A 24648-nucleotide genomic window follows, 5' to 3' on the forward strand; every position below is an offset into this window, starting at 1 on the left:
AGATTTGGAGCGCTTTTGCAAGGAAGAGTGGGCAAATATTGCCAAGTCTAGATGTGGCAGGCTGATCGACTCCGACCCAAAAAGACTGAATGCTGTAATTAAATCAAAAGGTGCTTCAACAAAATATTAATTTAAGGGTGTGCACGCTTACGCAACCAGCTTATTGTACGTTTTTTATTTTTTATGTTTTTCCCCTGAACAGATTTGTTTGCTTTTCACTTGAATTGTACAAATTATAGGTCACATAAAAGGTGGGAAAAGTTTTGAAATTATTTATCGTGGTCTCTTTTTTTTTTTACATCAGAAAAACCTATCATTTTAACGGGGTGTGGACACTTTTTATATCCACTGTACTTAATTATTTAGCTTATTATTTGTTCATTCTTTCGTGTAAACGTTTGTTCATTGAATTAAAAACACGCTTGGAATAAAAAAAAAATTTGCCCAAAAATGTAAAATAGTTTCATTAATTAATTACCACATTATATATGTCATGCTTCCAGATGATACTAAATATTATCTTATTTTAAACACTTTATATTTCATTAGATTTTGGTAAAAAACAAACGCCATGTGACCTTATCGACTGGATTTAGCAACTACTAATGCCTTCAGCAACGACAGTACGATTGCCTTTAGCAACTACTAATGCCTATATCGGGGACGCGCGCTGCAAAGACGCTCTTCGTCCTGTTGCTCTTTAGACTCCTTCTTACAAGTGAGTTTGGGAAAACCACGTACAGAGACAACGTTCGTTGCTTAAGAGAGTCTCTCAACTTGCTCTTTAGCTCTGAAGGGCAACGTTATCGGGAAACCCACCCTGATTTGATTTAGCACCAATGCATTTCAACAGACTTCAACGCAGTACTGATCATTTGTGATTTGATGCAATTCAGCACCAATACAATTTGGTACACTTCAGTTCAGGACTAATCCAATATTGAATATTCAGTATGATTCAATTCAAGTCAGATCCAGTAAGATTCATTTCAATTACATTTAACATGCATTGAGGTATGCTAGTTTTTCCATAAGTTTGAGTTTATGAATTACGACTCTCTCTCTATCTCATCTGTATCAGGTTGTTCCTCTTTTCAATTGAAAGTGAACCTGAGCTTGTGAACTGACTGTACCGGTTTTATGTTACACCCCTTGACAAGAGTGACTGTTAATATGCTGTGTTTGTTTTCAAAGAGAATTTCTTGAAGCATTTCCTTCTTCTCTTTGACTCTTTCGCTCTTCAAGCAAAGCATGCGTTTTAGCAGGAATTTAACTTTCAATCCATGAGGAAATCTATGAAATGGTGAATAAAATGGCTCTCACATGTCCCTCTCTGAGGAAAGGTAATGTAAATCCAGATCAGTGACGAACAAACACACTGCTTTTCACTAACAAAGTGTAGTGCTTAACATTTTCTGTAAAAGGAGCGTTTTCACAACAGTCATAACGAGATTTTGGAAAACACTGCAGGTAAATGGGTCCGTCTCAGAAACTGCTCTCTCATTTGGGACATTACGGTCATCTCATCTTATCTCATCTCATTATCTCTAGCCGCTTTATCCTTCTACCGGGTCGCAGGCAAGCTGGAGCCTATCCCAGTTGACTATGGGCGAAAGGCGGGGTACACCCTGGACAAGTCGCCAGGTCATCACAGGGCTGACACATAGACACAGACAACCATTCACACTCACATTCACACCTACGGTCAATTTAGAGTCACCAGTTAACCTAACCTGCATGTCTTTGGACTGTGGGGGAAACCGGAGCACCCGGAGGAAACCCACGCGGACACGGGGAGAACATGCAAACTCCGCACAGAAAGGCCCTCGCCGGCCACGGGGCTCGAACCCGGACCTTCTTGCTGTGAGGCGACAGCGCTAACCACTACACCACCGTGCCACCCCACATTACGGTCAAAAAATAAATTTTCTAATTTTACTATTTTTTTGCATTTACCGAACACTTAATGTTTCGTTTGTCATGTTTAATAAGAATAAAGATCGCATCTTGCTTTATCTGGCCTCCACTGTGGAAAATTCTTTTGATTACAATTCAAATTTCTCATTTTCTTTTTTTTGTATGTACAAATAGTTACATACATTTTTTATACATTAGAAAATAAATAAATTCATTCATTCATTCATTCAAATTCATTCATTCATTCATTCAATTCAAATGCTTTTGTAAAATTGATTTCCATATAAAATAACTCCATCATGAAGAATTAAAGCCCCTCCTTCACAGAGGAGTGAAAATATTGAATAAATTTCCTCTTTTTGATTGCTTGGGTTAAAAATGCCAAGTTATGATGACTGAATTGATTATTCACTTAAATATGAATAATATGATACAGTTTGGGGATTTGATATAGCGGAATAGGACACAATGGAAAAATCAAGAACACGCCGGAAAGATGAGAATAACGGCGGTGGTAAAAGAACAGCGACTGTACCGGCTGAAGGTCGCGCGGGTCTCTGCTGCGGCGCGCGAGCAACGGGACATCACTACCGCACCGGACGGAGCGCGAGGCGGGGGCGGGGCAAAATGACTGGCCGTAGATTCTATCAAAAGTTCGATCTAAATTGACCATGGTTGCAAAATATCGGCCAAAAATACGCAAACACTACGAAATATGAAAGTAAGACGAAAAAGAAACATTCTATTGCCTTATACTGCAAGACTAAAACAAAACAAAACTGTCAAAACTCACCTTTTCAGTGATAACATCCGAACAGATCACTCGCGTAACAGAAAGACCGCAAATGGAAGCGCGATCAACTTCTAACTGCTGGAGTGGAAAATTCCATTCTACACATGCAAATTGTTAATGTGTGTCCTTCCCCGCACACAAATAACACGCTACGGTAAAAAATAGACCACAACTCATTTTATAGCTCAGAAATTCATACAAGACCAGCTACCATCGTAACATATTCTGTAAGAAACATATTCTATACCTAACTTTCAGCTTTCGTTTTAAAAAACAAAATCGCAGATTTATAACTACATTTTTATATGGCGTAGTGATTTTAAGTTCCTACTTTTGGTGAGGTCGTGACCTTGACCCTGAGGCTTTCCGTTTAGATCTAAACACACGATTGTATTGGTTTTGGGTTTGCGGGAAATGGAGTTACGACGGTGATGAAATATTCTGCATGATGTTTTATTACGGTTATGATTATTTTGTGAGCGCACCAATCCTTAGGTGGATAAAGTTACAAATTAAAATACAATTAGTGATAACTGTAGACTTTTCAGTGGACTACAACCTTTTTAAGGGAATGCGATGTAGTCGACCGTTTATCATGTCCCAGATCAAGCCAACATTTTTCCACAAATTTGCAGAATTTTTGCCAAATTCTGAATAGAGTATTCACATCAAAGATTTAGTTTATCTGTATTATTTCTTTCATCATTTTATTTCAAATTAAAACCAACATCATCATTCAAAACCGTATAGTTTATTGACTGTGAGTATATTTAGTGGGGGATCCCCACAGTACCCAGTTTCTGAGACAGACCCAAATACAATTAAATCAATTTCAGATGTTTCTGGAAGTGAACCATGAGCATGTGGACCAAATTTTTGGTCTGCTATTCATTTATTTTTATTTTTTATTTACAGTGACAAAAAAGTAAGACGGAAAGTGACCTATGTAAAATGGAAGAAGGGGTGGGGCTTCCAGAGAGCATCGGTTAATATCACCGGGTTCAAAACCCCTATGCAACTGTCAATCATACCAGATTCCAGTTTTCTCCCCAGGATTAAAATAAAGTCCCATTCCCATGGGGGGGGGCCCGGCCCTCCCCCAGAAAATTTTGAAAAAAGGAGCCCGTTTGGTGGCATATGGTGACTTTTACGTACATTTTATGGTGGTACTGACATTGTCACTTTCTACTGTTAAAGTGCTAATCTTACGAAAATGACATCACCCCTGGAAATTATACCTTATCCCCTTCGGACACAAGTCAAAATGCTATGGAACTTCATGCTATGGAACTTCATCTGTATAGACCCCGAAGCCGCCGCCAGGTGCCGCTAAAACCGCCATTTAGAATTTGAGCCGCTGCCAGCCAATAATTTTGTAAGCCAATTTGAGCCGCTATCTAATAAAATTTGGCTGAGCCACTAAGAATTGTGTACATCAAATAATGGGTTTATCCACATCATGAGCTACAAGAAAAGTGACACAAACATGATCAGCTGTACACACTAGTAGTAACACAATAGAGACGTATAGGCATACACTGTAGAGATTTAGAACTGATATCACAGCACAGAGAGCCACCACAAGCTTGCTGTTGTGACTACCTGTCTGGCTTCCCGCCCCTCACACCGTTACCACAATACACTGGGGAACCCGGGAACCCACCCAGAGCATCAACCGACTCCGATATCGACGAGATGGCTGCATTCTTTGCCGCTGCTGAGGGAAAGTGTAAAGGTATTTTTTGTTTGTTTGTTTGTTTGTTTCACATACTTCGAGATCGATTAAAAAAAAAGTACTCCACCACTCTACTTTCATCATAGTAAGATAGCTGCCAGTCCTTCACTGGTCATTGCTAGTGAGAGTAGATAGCTAGATGCCTTCCTCGAACAATCCAGATTAGCTTATTATTAGCATTGAACTACAATCTTGCTAGATTTATATTTACAATGAAGTAAGAGACCAGGGGACCTGTGGTAATTTGCTATTTATTCCCCCCATTTGTTTGATCCGTTCGCCCGGATATATGCCACACAGTGACGTCCAGTATCAGCCATTTGTAGCCATAAACATTTTGGTGGCTGCAGCAGCCATTAAGGTTTTGGCTGAGTCAGCTAGCCAGCCAATAATTTCATCAGCCAGCCATTATCCTGAAAACAAACGGCTTCGGGGTCTACATCTGTACAATTGTACACATTATGTCTGAAGGGGTAAAAAAAAATAGGTTTTGGAATTTTGAAAAAAATCTTTTATGGTTGCAGAGATACGGTGGTTTTAGTAAAAATAAATAATGGTAATTGCGCGCTGACCCCCAACACATACACACACCTCTACTTAACATTGTAGCACAAAATAGAAAGGGTCTACATTAGGGTGCATCAGTTGCCCTCACTTTCATAAAATCTGATGCATTTTTGTTTGGGTGTTCCTTTTCACCAATAAAGACATCCTGTAAAAGTTTTTGACCATATTCAAAAGTCTAATGGTGGCACCATGAGGTTCATTTTTTGCCAAAAAACACTTATTTTATGTTTTCACGTAAGGTTTGAATCACAATGTTGGACTCCATTTATTGATTTCTTGTGACCCAGAGATCATGTTAAGAACCTTTGCAAGGGATTGAGAAGCATTAACGTGATTCATAATACATTTGTACTGTTTAAAAGTAGTTGAACAATGATTCAATGAACAGCTGAAACTCAAACTGTGCTTGATAATATATTTAGAATATGTACTAAAAATGTGGATCTCAAACTGGAAAACTTTATAGGTGAAGACTCGTGGCTGTTCTTTGCAGCTTTTGATATAGTTGATGATCGTCTGCTCTCAACACCAGTGTCACAATGGGATGGCTTGGCATCTTACCAGAGGATAAAGGCAACACTCACAAACTTCATTGTGACAAATGATGTAGCAGAGCGTGGGGTTAAACTAGCCCATGAGAAAGTTGGTTCTGCCACAATAGAAGAAAGATTCCAGAACATTGTGCAAGTTGTAGCAAAAGACAGAGTAATGGTTCCAAATCTGAGACGCCCACATAGGAAATAGACATTGAGAATTTGCTTCTTAACATTTCACTTGTATCTTCAGTTGTCTTGAAAACAGGTAATCCAGCATCATTATAACTTTAATAGGGGCTAGCATATGCATAGGTGGCAAGCTTAAAACCAGGGTTATAACACTGATAGATAATGCTAGTACATACATGTCAACCTTTGGTCAATCAAACCTGTATAACCAACCTCCAAAATCCGTATTTCCCTTATAAAATCCGTATAAGATGCAAATTAAAATAATTTACCTAAAATTTGAATGATAATTAGCAATGATATATCCCAGTTACTTTTTATTCAATATTAATAACAATAAACCTTCAGAATGAATACAAAGTATTTTTCCAGTCTCACCTGTGAAAGGTAATCCCATGTGATCTCGTTTGGACGGTAAACCTGTTGGTACAGTTAAACGCAGCACATGAATGAGGCATCTTTATTCTCAGCTACTGTCTAGACGCTATACCAGAGACGGCTGAAGAATCTCCACTTTGCCCCATCCAATATGGCGGCGAGGATGACGTATGATTCTACGCAGAAGGCGGCATCTATGTTTATATGTCTATGACTTCACGGTTGGCGGGATTCTCGCAATGCGGTGTGCGCATGATCAAAAGTGGAATGAAGTCTCGCTACCACAAGATAACGCGCGATTTCATAAGACTCTTTACTGGCTGTCTGTGGTGTACAGTACGTGTGTAAATGTTATGCGCTCTTTTATCATCGTGGGAATTGATTATAGCTCTAAATAAATATTGAAGTTTTTTTAAAGAATCCGTATAACTTTATTTATACACCCGTATACTAAGTTTATTGAATCAAATCCGTATAAAATACGGACATTCCGTATAGGTTGACATGTATGCTAGTGACACCCTAAAATAAACCTCCAAATATTTTTTTTAAAGATTTTTTTGGGCTTTTTTCACCTTTATTGGATAGGACAGTGTAGAGACAGGAAATGAGCGGGAGAGAGACACGGGGAGGGATCGGGAAATGACCTCGGGTCGGAATCGAACCTGGGTCCCTGGATTTATGGTATGGCGCCCTAGTCGACTGAGCCACGGCGCCTCCACCTCCAAATATTTTTAGACATTCTAGACATACTGTCTACAGTATCTAAGATATTTGGTATACTCTATAAGGTGCCATAATGTTTCATGAAAAGTGATCGAAATTTTGTCATAAAAGTCATAAAATAGCAGCTTTTTCCATAACTTTGAGCTCCTGGTGCCACCATTAAACTTTTGAATTTTGTCAAAATATTTCACCCAGTGTGTTTTCTTACCAAAAGGAACATAAAAACAAAAATGCATCATGATCGGAGGAACTTTTCATTTTTAGGGGGCAACTGATGCACCCTAGTCTACATGGTCCTAATTGGTAGTGTTAGAACCAGAAAAGGCTGTAGTTTTATGAGCAACTTTGTTTTGGAGGTGAATCCTAACAAATTCCTGGCTGTTGCGCACTCGCTGCGCACAATGCATATGGCACAACGCACCACCCGCTCCTGCCAGCTCGAGCACTAAAAGTGAAAGTGCCTATTTATTGCCATTATTTAGCCTTGTGCTAAATAAAAAGTGAGGTTACAAAGATGACAATTACAAAGAGACACTGCTTTATCATAACTGTGAAAGTTGAACAAATCAGTAAAAAAAAAAATGAATAAGCAAACTATGATTTGTACAATGTATTAACTTCCCGGGTTCTAGAAAACCACTCGAGCAGTTGTTGATCTTCTTCATGAGTGACTTGGCTTGCATATTCGTCCGCCTCTTTCTCTGTGGCTATAGGTTCTAAATCGTTCTCAGACAACCAGCCGAGGATTGAGGACAAATTTGAAGAGCTTTCATGTCTTTTTCAAAAGATTCAGCATCAAGAACGCAAGCCATTGCAGAGAATAGTGTAGAGTCTGTGTGGACACAAAAGAAGGCAGTGGCGCAAATGACGTCACACATGAAGCGTCACTGACCAGTAAATCGCTGCGATCTAATAATGGCAGACAAGCTTTTAGTTTTTTCTGGAAGAGGGTTCAGATGCAAAAAATTATTTTTTGAAACAATTTTTTTATTTATTGGTGAACTTTATAACCTATTTGAGCACATCACACACAGAAAACCTGGGATTTTATGATGTAATTTTTGTTAGACTAGCACTTTAACATGGTTGAAAAAGTTGCTACAACAAGTGGAGGTCTGTGATGCTGTGGTTTTCAGCATGGGGTTCACATGAGCAATAAAAAAAGTCATCATCTGACAACAATGTAGCACATAATAATGCTGTTTTATTACCTGAACCACTACCAGAACAACACGAACCAAAAGTTTAAATGATTTCTGTTGTGCAGCAATAACTGCAACTAAGCATTTCCGGTAACTCTTGATCAGTCCTGCATACTGGCTTGGAGGAATTTTAGCCCGTTCCTCCGTACAGAACAGCTTCAACTCTGGGATGTTGGTGGGTTTCCTCACATGAACTGCTCGCTTCAGGTCCTTCCAGAACATTTCCATTGGATTAAGGTCAGGACTTTGACTTGGCCATTCCAAAACATTAACTTTATTCTTCTTTAACCATTCTTTGGTAGAACGACTTGTGTGCTTAGAGTCGTTGTCTTGCTGCATGACCCACCTTCTCTTGAGATTCAGTTCATGGACAGATGTCCTGGCATTTTCCTTTACAATTTGCTGGTGTAATTCAGAATTCATTGTTCCATCAATGATGGCAAGCCGTCCTGGCCCAGATGCAGCAAAACAAGCCCAAACCATGATACTACCACCACCATGTTTCACAGATGGGATAAGGTTCTTATGCTGGAATGCAGTGTTTTCCTTTCTCCAAACATAATGTTTCACATTTAAACCAAAAGGTTCTACTTGGGTCTCATCCGTCCACAAAACATTTTTCCAATAGCCTTCTGGCTTGTCCACATGATCTTTAGCAAACTGCAGATGAGCAGCAATGTTCTTTTTGGAGAGCAGTGGCTTTCTCCTTGCAACCCTGCCATGCACACCATTGTTGTTCAGTGTTCTCCTGATGGTGGACTCATGAACATTAACATTAGCCAATGTGAGAGAGGCCTTCAGTTGCTTAGAAGTTACCCTGGGGTCCTTTGTGACCTCGCCGACGATTACAGGCCTTGCTCTTGGAGTGATCTTTGTTGGTCGACCACTGCTGGGGAGGGTAACAATGGTCTTGAATTTCCTCCATTTCTACACAATCTGTCTGACTGTGGATTGGTGGAGTCCAAACTCTTTAGAGATGGTTTTGTAACCTTTTCCAGCCTGATGAGCATCAACAACGCTTTTTCTGAGGTCCTCAGAAATCTCCTTTGTTCGTGCCATGATACACTTCCACAAACATGTGTTGTGAAGATCAGACTTTGATAGATCCCCGTTCTTTAAATAAAACAGGGTGCCCACTCACACCTGATTGTCATCCCATTGATTGAAAACACCTGACTCTAATTTCACCTTCAAATTAACTGCTAATCCTAGAGGTTCACATACTTTTGCCACTCACAGATATATAATATTAGATCATTTTCCTCAATAAATAAATGACCAAGTATAATATTGTTGTCTCATTTGTTTAACTGTGTTCTCTTTATCTACTTTTAGGACTTGTGTGAAAATCTGATGATGTTTTAGGTCATATTCATGCAGAAATATAGAAAATTCTACAGGGTTCACAAACTTTCATGCACCACTAGGCCTACTTAATACCAGTAGGCCTACTTAATACTTCAAACACCTTTAAGCACCTTAACAATCTGCTGTGTCAACAACGTCTTTGGTTTCACATCTTTCCTCTTCTCTTTCTGGCTCTTCTGTTCTAGTCTCTCGTTTAGCTGTCAAAAATATGAATCTATGGGGTGCTGAGTGCCATTCGCGCCTCTTTTTTCACCATCTAAAAAATACATGACATCTCCATTCCTTCCCCCTCCCAACCTCATGGAATATACAGAGAGTCTTGTATGATGTGCTGTGGGTCCCTGCACTGGGTGTAGTTTTGAAAACAGGCTGGGACCCAGTATGTCTATGCCATTCTCTATTCCTGTGTTGATAAGAAATAGAAAACATAGAGCATATTTAACCCAGGGGGTAAACCAGTCTAGTCTCCTTCCTGTTTCAAAACAACATCAGAGTGTCCAAGCGGATATTACTTCTAGACTTTCTGTAAAGCTAGCTCTTCTGAACGTTAGATCACTTTCAAACAAGTCATTTTTAATTAATGATCTTATTTGCAAACACAATCTTGATTTTTTGCTTCTAACTGAAACATGGCTGGATTAAGCAAAGAGTGCTACCAGTCCAGAGCATTTTTTAACATAGTTACTGGGAGACCAAATGGTCTTCCAGTGGCCAGATTTGGTCTCTTAGTCAATGCCAAACCAGCTTCACTGGGAGACCAAATTTTAAACCAAGTTATGTCTTATCATTTGGTTCAATCAGTTGCAATTAATTAACCAAGTACCATGTAAGTATACATTTAACAAGGAAAACTTGGCACTGCATTAACTATGTTGATATTATGCTGGCTGAAATGAGGATTCGTAATGCGGCAATTTGCATCACAGAATATGCCGCAGCGGTGCAGCCGCATGGACTCTGGGGCCTGTGATTGTATTGCCCGGACCAGTTGGTCTCCTAGTGGAAAATCCTTAAAAAATGCTCTGGCTACCACCCTTATTGAAGCAGCTCCCCCAAATTTTAATTTCATGAGTGCTACTCGACACGGGAAAGGTGGAGGGATCGTAAATATATTCAAAGTCTCTTTTCAATGTAAACAATCCTCACTTGGTGATTTTACATCCTTTGAACACTTATGTGCACTTGTTACATGCTCTCCTAACATATTGTTATTAACTATTTACAGGCCTCCGAGACATTCAGCCAAAGTCTTTCTTGAAGAGTTTGGTGAACTGTTGTCAGTCATTTGCTTAGAGTTTGATTGTCTTATTATATCTGGGGATTTTAACTTGCATGTAGATAATCCTGAAAACACTTATGCCAGAGAACTACTTGCACTTACTGACAACTTCAACCTAGTACAACATGTACAGGGGCCGACCCACTCTCGTGGTCATACCCTTGACCTCGTTATCGCAAAGGGTCTTACTGTTTCTACTACTGTTGTTGACCTGGCCTTATCTGATCATTTCTGTGTTTTCTCTGATGTTTCTATGTCCCCTCACATTCAGAACAGCTCAACGACTATGGGTAGGAGAGTCATAAACGACAACATGTGTTCTCTTTGAGCAAGCTCTCTCTCGGATCTCAACTAAAATGTCAGACTCTGTAGACGACTTACTGGAAATTTTTAACTCAAATATGACCCAAATTATGGATGATATTGCTCCATTCAAAATCAAGAGTCAATGACAAGCAGAAAGCACCATGGAAGCAATACCCAGCTGTTAAACTGCTAAAGAGAGAATGTAGGAAGACTGAAAGAAAATGGCGCAAATCTAAACTTCACATCCATTATCAAATCCATAAAGAGATGCTTTGTAAATATAATTATGAAATTGGTAAAGCAAGACAGTCTTTCTTCTCCAACGTCAGCAACAGGAATATGAACAATGCCCGTGTGCTATTTTCAACAGTAGAGGAGCTAACTAATCCCCCACCACAATTAGCACCTGAACTTCTCTCAGTTAATAAATGCAATGAGTTTGCATCCTTCTTCAAAGGTAAAATTGATAAAATACGGCAGAACATTGCTCATAATATATCTCAGTTGCAAATAACTGAAAAGCTGCAATCACCAGTGACACAGACAGACAATTTCAACACAATGTCAGAATTTTGTTTGATTGATTACGAGACGCTTGAAAAAACTGTACAAAATCTCAGTTCCTCAACATCTGAATTGGACATTCTGCCCACCAACTTTTTTAAGTCTGTTCTTCACCTCATAATTACAGATGTGCTTCAGATCATAAATACATCCCTAGAGACTGGCATTTTTCCTGTGTCCCTGAAAAAAGCCGTTGTAAAGCCCCTACTTAAAAAGAATAATCTGGATGCTTCAGTATTAAACAACTACAGGCCAATATCAAATCTACCATTCATCAGGAAAATCCTTGAAAAAATTGTCTTCAATCAATTAACTGCCTTCTTGATATCAAACAGCTGCTTTGATAACTTTCAGTCAGGATTTCGTGCCAATCACAGCACTGAAACAGCGCTGATTAAAGTTATAAATGACATACGTCTTAATACTGATGCAGGCAAAACATCTGTCCTGGTGTTACTGGACCTCAGTGCAGCTTTTGATACTGTTGATCACAACATACTGCTATATCGACTTGAACACTGGGTTGGGTTGACTGGTAAAGTTATCAATTGGTTAAAATCATACTAAAAAGATAGAAGCTTCTTTGTTACCATGGGAAATTGTACCTCAACATCAATGTCCTTGACCTGTGGTGTCCCCCAGGGGTCGATCCTTGGACCATTACTATTCAACCTTTATATGCTCCCACTTGGACAAATTATCAAGAACAACTCAATTTTGTATCACTGCTATGCAGATGACACCCAAATTTACTTTGCTCTATCACCTAATGATTATGTCCCCCTTGAATGTCTCTACCAGTGTTTCGACCAAATCAACAACTGGATGTCACAACATTTTCTTCAGCTGAACACAGATAAAACAGAAGTAATTCTATTTGGGAAAAAAGATGAAAGACTCAGGATTACCACTATTCTTGACACAAAGGGGATTAAAACAAAAGATATGGTTAAAAATCTTGGTGTTTTCATTGACAGCGAGCTAAACTTTGACAGTCATATGAAAGCAATCACTAAATCGGCATTTTATCACCTAAAAAACATTTCCAAACTAAGAGGACTTGTGACTTGTGTCAAAGAATGGTCTGGAAAAACTTATACATGCCTTCATCTCTAGTAGGGTTGACTACTGCAATGGCCTTTTCACAGGCCTGCCAAAAAAGACCATCAAACGACTTCAGCTGGTTCAAAATGCAGCGGCTAGGGTTCTCACAAGAACAAAAAGAACAGAGCACATTACTCCAATTCTAAGGTCCCTTCACTGGCTTCCAGTAAGCTACAGAATTGACTTTAAAGCATTGCTGCTGGTGTACAAATCTCTAAATGGTACAGGGCCCAATTACCTCTCTGATATGTTGCAGCGGCCTAACCCAATCAGATCTACCAGATCACAGGAGCAAAATTTACTGGTAAAACCTGTTGTCAAAACAAAGTGTGGTGAAGCAGCTTTTAACTACTATGCAGTACAGCTATGGAACCAACTGCCAGAGGACATCAAAAATGCTCCTGCTGTTGGCAGCTTCAAATCTAGACTAAAGACCAAGCTGTTCTCAGATGCTTTCTCATCTCATCTCATTATCTCTAGCCACTTTATCCTGTTCTACAGGGTCGCAGGCAAGCTGGAGCCTATCCCAGCTGACTACGGGCGAAAGGCGGGGTACACCCTGGACAAGTCGCCAGGTCATCACAGGGCTGACACATAGACACAGACAACCATTCACACTCACATTCACACCTACGCTCAATTTAGAGTCACCAGTTAACCTAACCTGCATGTCTTTGGACTGTGGAGGAAACCGGAGCACCCGGAGGAAACCCACATGGACACGGGGAGAACATGCAAACTCCGCACAGAAAGGCCCTCGCTGGCCACGGGGCTCGAACCCGGACCTTCTTGCTATGAGGCGACAGCGCTAACCACTACACCACCGTGCCGCCCCCAGATGCTTTCTGCTAACTGATAAATGTCATTATTTTTACATGTTTTAAACTTTACTTAACTTTAACAGTCTTTGCATGTTTTAAATTTTACTTAAAGGTCCCATGGCATGAAATTTTCACTTTCTGAGGTTTTTTAACGTTAAAATGAGTTCCTCTGACCTTCTTAAGTCACCCCAGTGGCTAGAAATTTCATAATGTGTAAACCAAACTATGCCCAACATTTGAGAATGGCGCGTCAAAACGGCGCGTTGATAAACTCTTCCCTTGCCTACGTCAGCAAGGGAGATGATCCCCACGCCCCCCCTCTGGATTCCCACCCACTGTATGGATTGCCCGCCCAGCTCAAAAGTTGCCACCAAACATGGAAATTGCGCTGTACATGGATGTGACAACACAGAAAGGAGTCTGTTTTTACTGCCGACGGGAGAGCCCCTGAAGATGCAGTGGCTTAATTTTATTTACTCCAATAATACGCCGTCGAGTCTACCTAAGACAGTGTATGTTTGTCGGAAGCATTTTCCTGAGGAATGTTTCCACAACTTGGGACAGTACAGGGCAGGTTTTGCATATCAACTGTCACTGAAGTCTGGGTCCGTACCAAGCATCCCTGCCGCATCAGCCACAAACACCGAACAAGTAAGTGTATAACTGTTAAGTCGTTTTGCCGTGTTTTAAAATCGGCGCCACGTTAGCCTTGCAATGGCTACATTAGCTGTGCAGCTAACCGCTTCCTGCAGTTAGCCAGGTACTCTGCGCTACAAAACCAAAAAGCATGCAGCATGCTCTGTTAAACTGAGTTTAGTCTGGAAATTGACTGTAACTTATGAGCTTATGTTTTGCCATGTTTTAAAATCGGTGCCACGTTAGCCTTGCAATGGCTACATTAGCTGTGCAGCTAACCGCTTCCTGCAGTTAGCCAGGTACTCTGTGCTACAAAACCAAAAAGCATGCAACATGCTCTGTTATAATAGCCAATCAAAACAGTTTTTACAAAGACACCCACATTCTTTTTTTTAAGTCACTCGTTCATTTTATTTGTTTGTTTGTTCAGTAAAAACCCAAACATTTGTTGAATTTATTTTATTTCCTCGCGTCGCACCTTAATGACGTCAGCGCGCGGTATTTTTCCCTTCGCGGTTTGTTCCTTCTCTCTCGCCATAGTAAGACACCCACACCCGCTTGTTCTGACCCACTGGAGGTAGCGTCACAGTACCTTTAGCCAATCAGAGGTAACACGTTTACATGTCATGAATATTAATGACAAGACCCGCCCCCACCCTCTACCCTTCCCCGCCTCCTGCTTCTCATTAGCAAAACGACGCACTGGGAAAAGTGCTGAAATGGGGTTTTCTCCCAGGAGGCTATATCTATGTGCCGAGGGTTCATTTCGAGAAAGGCTGTGGATATAACATCCGGAAGCCTCCACGAGCCCGTTTAAAGCATCAACAAACCACCATGCCATGGGACCTTTAACTTTTATTCCATTTTATTCTGCTGGTTTTTACTGAACTTTTACTTCATTTTATTACTTTATTTATACTATTGCTTAATTCTCATATTATTTTTTATTTTTCTCTCTTCTTCCCCCTTTATTTTATGTAATTTTATTTTTTATTGTTTACTGTTTTGCCTTGACCTCTGTAAAGCACATTGAACTGCCACTGTGTATGAAATGCGCTATATAAATAAACTTGCCTTGCCTTGCCTTTTTGGCATGATTGAAATGTGGAGATGTATACCCACCACACAAAAAACATAAACCACGATCTCACCCGTGCACTGAAGCATCATGGTACCAGTGAAGCAGCAACGTGATGGAGGACGTTTGTTGTGATTGGCAGTGTTGGGAGTAACGCGTTACAAAAGTAACGAATTACTGTAATGCATTGCTTTTTGCAGTAACGTGGTAATGTAAGGCATTACAGAAAAAAATTTGGTAATATTTTACTCAGTACAAATGTCAGTAACGCGCGTTACAATGCATTTTTAACCTGGAATGAAGTGGTGGTTTTGTTTTTTTTTCTTCATACAAATTCGCCAACACGGTGGTGTAGTGGTTAGCGCTGTCGCCTCACAGCAAGAAGGTCCTGGGTTCGAGCCCCGTGGCCGGCGAGGGCCTTTCTGTGCGGAGTTTGCATGTTCTCCCCGTGTCCGCGTGGGTTTCCTCCGGGTGCTCCGGTTTCCCCCACAGTCCAAAGACATGCAGGTTAGGTTAACTGGTGACTCTAAATTGAGCGTAGGTGTGAATGTGAGTGTGAATGGTTGTCTGTGTCTATGTGTCAGCCCTGTGATGACCTGGCGACTTGTCCAGGGTGTACCCCGCCTTTTGCCCGTAGTCAGCTGGGATAGGCTCCAGCTTGCCTGCGACCCTGTAGAACAGGATAAAGCGGCTAGAGATAATGAGATGAGATGAGACAAATTCGCCAAAATCACCGCGAGATCAGCAGAGGTGAAACGTCCGCGCAAAATGTTTCACTTCCTTTTCCTTTAGGCTAGTCAGACAGGAGAGAGAGATGAGTGAACCTGCAGCTGATCTAACGTCGGATAGCACATTCTCCAGATGGGCACACGCCCATTACTTTAAGTTTGTGAAAAATAAGGATGTGAAGAACATCGTAGTCAAATGCACTTTGTGTGCTAAACCTAAAGAACTGTCCACTTCCCGAAATAGCACCAGTAATTTCTCATCTCATCTCATTATCTCTAGCCGCTTTATCCTTCTACAGGGTCGCAGGCAAGCTGGAGCCTATCCCAGCTGACTACGGGCGAAAGGTGGGGTACACCCTGGACAAGTCGCCAGGTCATCACAGGGCTGACACATAGACACAGACAACCATTCACACTCACATTCACACCTACGCTCAATTTAGAGTCACCAGTTAACCTAACCTGCATGTCTTTGGACTGTGGGGGAAACCGGAGCACCCGGAGGAAACCCACGCGGACACGGGGAGAACATGCAAACTCCGCACAGAAAGGCCCTCGCCGGCTACAGGGCTCGAACCCGGACCTTCTTGCTGTGAGGCGACAGCGCTAACCACTACACCACCGTGCTGCCCCACCAGTAATTTAACTAAGCATTTACAGAGGTGCCATAGTAACATGAAGTTAGCAAGGAAGCAAGCGGAGGATGAGAGTGGTGATAAAATCACAAAGCGGCCAGAATTAACGTTCTCCCGCTCTGAGATGCTCCTTCAGCCTCAGGAGGTTAGGAGACTTGTGGCGGAGTATGTTGTTGAAGATATGCTGACAGTTTGTTTGCATTTTTGTCCTGTATAACTGAGTTTTTTTTCTGGTCGGAAGTCAGACTAAAGTGATTGAGCTGCCTTTCCTTCGAGGGCTAATAGGCCTAAGCGCTTCAATATCATTAAAAGCACTTTGATTTTGTTATTTCTAATTCCATTTTTCGAAATGTGACTGGGTAGCCTCATATAGCTAATAGTCATTGTCTAGCCGTGATTTAAAAGGCTTGTGGGGTTTTTTTCAGGCCAGTTTTATTGTAGGCTATGATTTGCCATAATATGTTCATTTTTGTTAAATTTCTGAAATGGAGTCATATCCCTTACGGCTAATCTTTTTTTTATGAAGCATAAACTATGCTTAATGCTGTAAACGTGAAAACAATAAAGGCATAGAAATGCTAATTTTGTATCCTGTCATATCTTTAGACATTACAATACAATACAGTTCAATTAATGTTAATATGAATAGGCCTAAAGTTACAGTATTTCTATCACAATTTGCCAGACTTTCACCTTTTGTCTGTTCTTGTGATGATTGTTCCTTGTATTGTGCCATGAGCCGTCACTGTGGCTATTATATTCTAGTGTTTTTAACCATAAGCCTAGCTCAGGTGGTGTTTACATTAGACCGTATCCGTCTCGTTTTCGTCGCGGATGCACTGTCCGTTCACATTAAAACGCCGGGAAACGACTCCACAGGCGGAACAACTTGAATCCGCCAGGGCCCACGTATTCAACCCAGTTCGTATCTGATCCGGTGCTGTGTAAACATTGAGGAACGCGGAAACGCTGTGCTGAGCTCTAGCTGACGTCGTCATTGGACAACGTCACTGTGACATCCACCTTCCTGATTCGCTGGCGTTGGGATCACACACACAGCGGCTCAGTCCCGAATCACTGCTCGTGTGCTTCACTCGCGCGCTCTGTGAGCTGCGCAGGGCCGGAGTGCGCACCCTCCAGAGGGCACTCGCTGTTCAGGGCGGAGTGATTTGGAGCGCAGGAGGAAGCGCTGAGCCGCACTGAGGTTTATTTACATATTTCAACTTATTTACCTCCTTCAGGCGCTTAAACTCAAGGGGTGTTCACACGGCAACTTTTACTCCAGTGTAGCACCGGGGCTGCCCCGGTAGAGCGTTCACACGGTACAAAGTTATACCGGTGTCGCCCCTGAAAGCTGCTTAAACCGGTGCAAATCTAACCCTGCTCGGGAGGTGGTTTAAGAAATTTACTCCGGAGTAAATGCTAGTTTGCGGGGCAGCACCGATATAAAATGGGACGTCTGAACGCTACAGGGGTAGACTCGCTACGCGTGAGGAGAGTTGATTACATAAGGGTATTGCATAATTTGCATCCTGGTATTTTGCGCTTCCAAAATGGCGAATATCAACAACAACAGAACTGCGTGTCTTCCAGTGTTGCCAGATTGGGCAGTTTTAAGTGCATTTTGGCAGATTTGAACATATTTTGGGATGGAAAACGTCAGCAATATCTGGCAACACTGGTGTCTTCATCCACGTTGTTTTCCCGGCGCTTGGTGATGCCATGACAACCGGGAAAAGGAAGTACATTTTCACGCATGCGCATATTTCATTTCCGCATTATTACTATCGGAAATGATAGTAACAATGATAGGAAATGATAGTAACAAAAGGAAATATCAAAACTTTATTACTATCAAAGGAAATGATAGTAATAAAGTTTTTGCTACTATAACACGGTCGCAGAAACTGCCGTGTGACCGCAAGTGGGGCTGCACCGGTGCTAACACGCTTCTCTCTAGTAAGCAGGGTTGTGACGTGTGAACGCTTCGCAAAATTTACACCGGTGTAAGATATATCGCAACAAAATACATCGGTGCAGCATCGATGCAAATATGTGCTGTGTGAACACCCTATCAGTGAGAACATGAACATCACAGCCAGGTGTGTTTATCTGCTGGAGAAGGTGTTCGCTTGCCATCCTTCCACTTGCAAGTGGTGAGTGACTTGCGCATGCCCGATATGCACTGGGATCATGTGACGTGCCGTCTAATTAGTCATGTGATTAGCGTATCCGTGTATTGGCGTTGCTGTGTGCACGCGAATCGTTTTAAAAACGTTAATCTGATGATCCGCTGATACGGTCTAATGTAAACCCCACCTCAGTCAGATACCACATCACCTTCCACTGGATGTGTGATGAGCTCATTGAGCGTCTTGAGCTACATTTAGGTTGCCAAATCCATACTTCCAGTTATTTTGGTGAGAGTAACTTAAAAGTAATGCAATAGTAGTGTAATGCCTTACATTTTAAATACAGTAATACTGTAATGTAACTAATTACTTTAAAATGACAGTAACAAGTAATAAATAATGCAAAACAGTTTTGAAGTAACTTGCCCAACACTGGTGATTGGAGATTTCCCAGGGGTATTTCCGGTGCATCATGGCAGCAAACCGGCCCAAAACACTGATTTTCCTTCAAAATATGTCCCAAACAAACATCGCTACGTAGGAATCTGATGTGATTTTTCAGCGAGTGTCGGAGCAAAAAAATAGCGTGTCGGCAAATCTAAAGCGTGTCGGAATGAAATTAAAGGGAGCACAATGCAGATTCCTATGTCGACTGGCTCATCTGCAGCTTTTACTGGGTGAAAAAAAGAAGACTCCTGGTGTATTGCTGAGTGGTAAATCATAGCAGAGTGTGAACTGTGTGAAGGCCAGCAGGTCTGCTCTGTGTTAGCTGAGGGATTTTGGCCGAATCCCATTTCACCCCTTGGACCAACCCCTTGGCCCTTCCCCTCCATTTTGCGCGTTCACGTGAAGGGGTAGGGGCATCCCAATCCCAGTTAACGCGGAGGGGTAGGGGAAGGGGTAGGGCTTCTGTACCCCTCCAAACGGAGATTTTCCTGGAGCTGACTCCGAACGAAGGGGTTTGAGTGATTTCCCACAATGCCATGCGGATTTCAGCGAGATTTCATGCGGATTTCAGAAAGATGGCGGTTCCCGCGGCGAAAGATTGTCATAAATGTATTTTCTCCATTATTTACGTGTTTTAAGTTGTTATCCAGAGGAAACACGCCGCTTGATTCGCTTTCGAGCTGAGAATGAGCAGCGATTTCTGAAATCCAAGCTGCTGCTAAAAAGCTTTGGGAGTGAGTATTGTTTTCGGTTGCTTGACTGCATACGTTTTGTTCTGTTATTCTCGCTTTTATTGTTTACATGAGTGTTCTGACACCTCATTCTGTCGGATGTGGTGCACGAAGCGCCAAAGATATCCCATTCAGTGGTGTTAGTTAACAAATCACACCCTGCCAGCAGAGATTTCTGGCTCTGACTGTAGCGGCTGGTCGCAGCCAATGACGCATTTGGTCGCGTTTTGCTAACGTAAACGCTGACGGAGGTACGCGATGACGTATGCGATCGTTGAAGGGCTATCCCAATACGTAAGGGTTGAATTTCAAGCCCTATCCCTTGTAGCTCAGTTTCAAGGGGAAGGGCCAAGGGGAAGGCGGAGGGGAAGGCGGAGGGGTAGGGGTAGAAATTAGAATTGGGATTGGGCCTTTGACTCCGGTGTTTACCTGTGTACAGGATGCCGTCTGAGCTTCTGCAGGGAGACGACTGAACCAACTCTGGAATAGTGAAGGGAAGTTTCTGCAGAGGAAAGAGAAATCTCTCATAACACATCAACACAAATACCACACAGTGACAGGAGCACCCAGGATACTCACCATGAGGCCCTGTTTGTGTTTATCTCCCCACACATACAGGCTGCCGTCATTGGGGTCGGGAAGGAAACTTGGCCTAAAGGCAGACAAACAGATGTTCCTCCTGTTAGATACATCTGGTGAACATTCTGGGATCAGTAACATGGATAAGCGTAATGTTGGCTTCCAATTTGGTCAAAAAAAAGTAGCGTTCACATTAGTGACCAAGTGACAGGTGAATATTTTCTATGCAGAGCTGAGATTTCAGTGACAGAGTGAAGTTTGAACTGAGAGTTTCTCAATACTAGGCAAATTAGATACGATTCTGTAAAGTGACAAAACCAAATGACCGGCTCAGGTGATTCCTCAGACCAACCCTATGGCACTTAAAGTTTCTTCAGTTTCTTCTTCCCACTGATAACTTTTGTCCCCACCTGCAATTAGTTCCCATTTACTGACCGATGCTGAAAAACGGAAGAAAAAGACAACCTCGGTTTCATCTTCTCCTGTCATATACCTGCTCGTGTGAACGAGATCTCATGCAATAAATAATTAAATAAATAAATGCAATGGGCGGCACGGTGGTGTAGTGGTTAGCGCTGTCGCCTCACAGCAAGAAGGTCCGGGTTCGAGCCCCGTGGCTGGCGAGGGCCTTTCTGTGTGGAGTTTGCATGTTCTCCCCGTGCCCGCGTGGGTTTCCTCCGGGTGCTCCGGTTTCCCCCACAGTCCAAAGACATGCAGGTTAGGTTAACTGGTGACTCTAAATTGAGCGTAGGTGTGAATGTGAGTGTGAATGGTTGTCTGTGTCTATGTGTCAGCCCTGTGATGACCTGGCGACTTGTCCAGGGTGTACCCCGCCTTTCGCCCGTAGTCAGCTGGGATAGGCTCCAGCTTGCCTGCGACCCTGTAGGACAGGATAAAGCGGCTAGAGATGATGAGATGAGATAAATGCAATGCTGCCTTCAAATTAGATAAAGGTGTTAGAAGATGGGGCGGCACGGTGGTGTAGTAGTTAGCGCTGTCGCCTCACAGCAAGAAGGTCCTGGGTTCGAGCCCCGTGGCCGGCGAGGGCCTTTCTGTGCAGAGTTTGCATGTTCTCCCCGTGTCCGCGTGGGTTTCCTCCGGGTGCTCCGGTTTCCCCCACAGTCCAAAGACATGCAGGTTAGGTTAACTGGTGACTCTAAATTGACCGTAGGTGTGAATGTGTGTTTGTGTGAATGATTGTTTGTCTCTGTGTGTTAGCCCTGCGATGATCTGGCGACTTGTCCAGGGTGTACCCCGCCTCTCACCCATAGTCAGCTGGGATAGGCTCCAGCTCGCCCACGACCCTGTACAGGATAAGCGGTTATGGATAATGGATGGATGGATGGATGTTAGAAGATGGCTACTCTCATGCTGCATATCACAATATCTCACTTTCCTGATGGTCAGCACATGACAAACACAGACACAGTTAGACAGATGTGAAGACTACACACATACTTACTCCTGCAGATAAACTGGAACTTGGATGATTGGATCTGGTAAAGAAATTAAAACACAATGAGGTCATTTCCTGCTAAATATACTTTATTTCTATAATATATACAGCAGTTAGTTCCAGCCCAGTAATCTGACTGGACGAGCGGCGCTCTGCGTGCTGGTATTTAGCATAACGGCATATTTCACTGTGTGTATCACTCCGCTTGTCTGTGTTCGCTACAAAGAAATTACCATTCCAGCAATAGTTCATGACACTGAAACTGTCGGCACATTACCATGGCAGCACACAACACTCTAGCAATCCAACTATGGCTTCTTTTGCCCCTTTTCCACCAAAGCAGTTAGGGCTGGTTCGGGGCCAGTGCTTAGTTTGGAACCAGGTTTTCTGTTTCCACTGACAAAGAACTGGCTCTGGGGCCAGAAAAACCGGTTCCAGGATAGCACCAACTCTCTGCTGGGCCAGAGGAAAGAACCGCTTACGTCAGCGGGGAGGCGGAGTTGTTAAGACCAACAACAATAACAAGACCGCGAAAGGTCGCCATTTTTAAGCGACGAGAAGCAGCAGCTGTACAAACGCGAAGTCATCCATTATTATTATTATTGTTGTTGTTGCTACTGCTTCCGTGTTGTTTTTGCTTCGATATTCGCGCCAAGGTTTATGCAAACGTAGTGACGTAACACGTATACAGCGACGTAACTGACGTATACAGCGACGTAACTGACGTATACAGCGACGTAATGACGTGGCTTCCCTTAGCACCGCGAGCTATGGAAAAGCAAACTGGTTCTCAGCTGGCTCGCAAGTTGAACGAGTTGTGAACCAGCACCAGCACTGGCTCCGAACCAGCCCTGGAACTGATTTGGTGGAAAAGGGGTATTTGGGAACTATTTTTGAACATATTTTGTCTGAAATGTCAGTTACTTGATAGAATTTCTTGCTTAGAAAGCTGTTGTATAAAAGCAATATCACACTTCCAGCCATACTATTGTACTGAATATCAGCACAGCTGTGGTCACCTCTGACACAACATGATGCAATACAAAAGAATATGATGCTGTGCAATTCAATATGGTACTGTAGCTCTTCCTCTTCCATGTGACTCGAGGAGGTCTGGCATCAGAAGGGACTTTTATTTGGAAATCCTGTTGGCACTGTGGCAAGAGAGCCACAGGGACATTTGTTCTGAGATCCAATAGATGACTTGCAACCACGTGATCAAAATGTGCTACGTCACGAGCGTCCGCCATGATGGTGGATATACAAAGCAACTAGGATGGCAGCTGCTGAAAGCGTGTCTGTAAACAATGCTGAATTTTCTCCGTATTACCACGATTTGAACGATTGAACGAAGCTAGATATGTGTGGTTTTGACCCATATTGTTTAAAAAAGTCAGGCTTTTCTGAAGATAAGACGCTTCTACTGACCATCGAGTACGAATACAGGTCGTTTCGTCCCATGACCATTTCGTCCAAAGCCTTTTTCATTCGCACTATCAGTTATTTTATATTTCAGGTATTTGTTTGTTCAAAAAAAGTTGGAATTCTGAATGAAATTTGACCGAAGCAAAATACATTTTTGTAAAGCAAATGAGTGCCATAGTATGGCTCATGTTAAATCTTTAGGCGCCGAGCAGCACTCTGGCGGGGGCTTCGTTCGCGAATCCCGGTCCGAGGCGTGGTCCTACCAACCAAAGACCATGCTCTTTCCAAGGGGGAGTCTTAGAGGGAGGTGCCTGCCAAATCTGGCTTCGTTGCAAGCTCCGTTGGCAGAGTTATTAATTTTTAAAGCTGGCTGGTTCATGTTAAATCTTTAGGCGCAGAGCAACGCTCTCACAGGGCTTTCATTCGCGAACACAGGAATACATGAAAGATAAAATTATTGAGAGTGTGTCTGAAAAAGGCCTTGGATGGAATGTCTTAACTATTGGATGAAATGGTCATTGGACGAAGTGTCCTGATCCCCTCGTCTCCTCTCCGTACCAAGCCTCAGAGTTTCCTCTTTCTGAATCTCGAAAAAATCGGAACATGCCACGATCACGAGTACTGTTGTGACCACAACCATATACAGCACAAGGATATGGCCTAGCTAAAAGAAAGCTTAAAGCAGTGGAAAAACAAAGCGAGTCGCACACGCGTGACTATGTTTTGTATGGAATGTCACTCGACCCCTCATTTGTATCTCCACCAACATGGCCGACATCCGGGTTTCTATTTTGCTTTGACGTCACTTGCAAGTCAAGGATAGGAGCAACACCTCCAACTCAAGCAAGACTTGGCCAAGAGACTTGATGAGTATTCGCCACTGACAGCAGTGGAGATGAGAAAGAGCAAAACAATTTAGAGAGGAGGAATCAATTTAAATATAAAATTATTGGTTGAAAATGATTTGCCACGTTTGTAAATAATAAAGGCAGGGGTTAAATTGGGCCGGGGCTGTCCGGGGCTGAGCCCCGGCACATAAGCTCGGAGCGGATGGCATATGATCACGCACACATCAAAAGCAACAAACCCTTTTCACGATTTTCAGTTCTGAATAATTAAATATCGTTTTATTAATCAATAAACCCATGACTTTTATGAGATAGATCATAGTTTTCCTGATAACAAGACGACCTGTCAAAGCTATTTAGAACAGAACTTGTGATCAGAGATTCTGGTTTCTGGAACACTGCGTGGGTTGCCAATTCCGCTTTTTATAAGCGACTTTGGGGTTTCTTTTTTTGTGAGCTCGCTTTAAA

The 24648-nt window shown here is 42.3% G+C and overlaps 1 protein-coding gene across 3 annotated transcripts in view; it reads right to left on the reverse strand.

Moving 5' to 3' along the window:
• Nucleotides 1-24648, reverse strand: part of ern2 (endoplasmic reticulum to nucleus signaling 2) — a 109447-nt gene that overhangs the window by 65762 nt on the left and 19037 nt on the right. For all 3 annotated transcript variants that reach the window (XM_060898564.1, XM_060898563.1, XM_060898565.1), the window contains exons 3-5: nucleotides 21914-21947; nucleotides 20452-20524; nucleotides 20302-20374 (exon numbers count right to left, since the gene is read on the reverse strand). In XM_060898564.1, the coding sequence (XP_060754547.1) occupies nucleotides 20302-20374; nucleotides 20452-20524; nucleotides 21914-21947 (180 nt within the window). The remainder of the gene's footprint in view (nucleotides 1-20301; nucleotides 20375-20451; nucleotides 20525-21913; nucleotides 21948-24648) is intronic.

Source organism: Neoarius graeffei, chromosome 18, assembly GCF_027579695.1.
Source record: "Neoarius graeffei isolate fNeoGra1 chromosome 18, fNeoGra1.pri, whole genome shotgun sequence".
Lineage (NCBI taxonomy): Eukaryota > Metazoa > Chordata > Actinopteri > Siluriformes > Ariidae > Neoarius > Neoarius graeffei.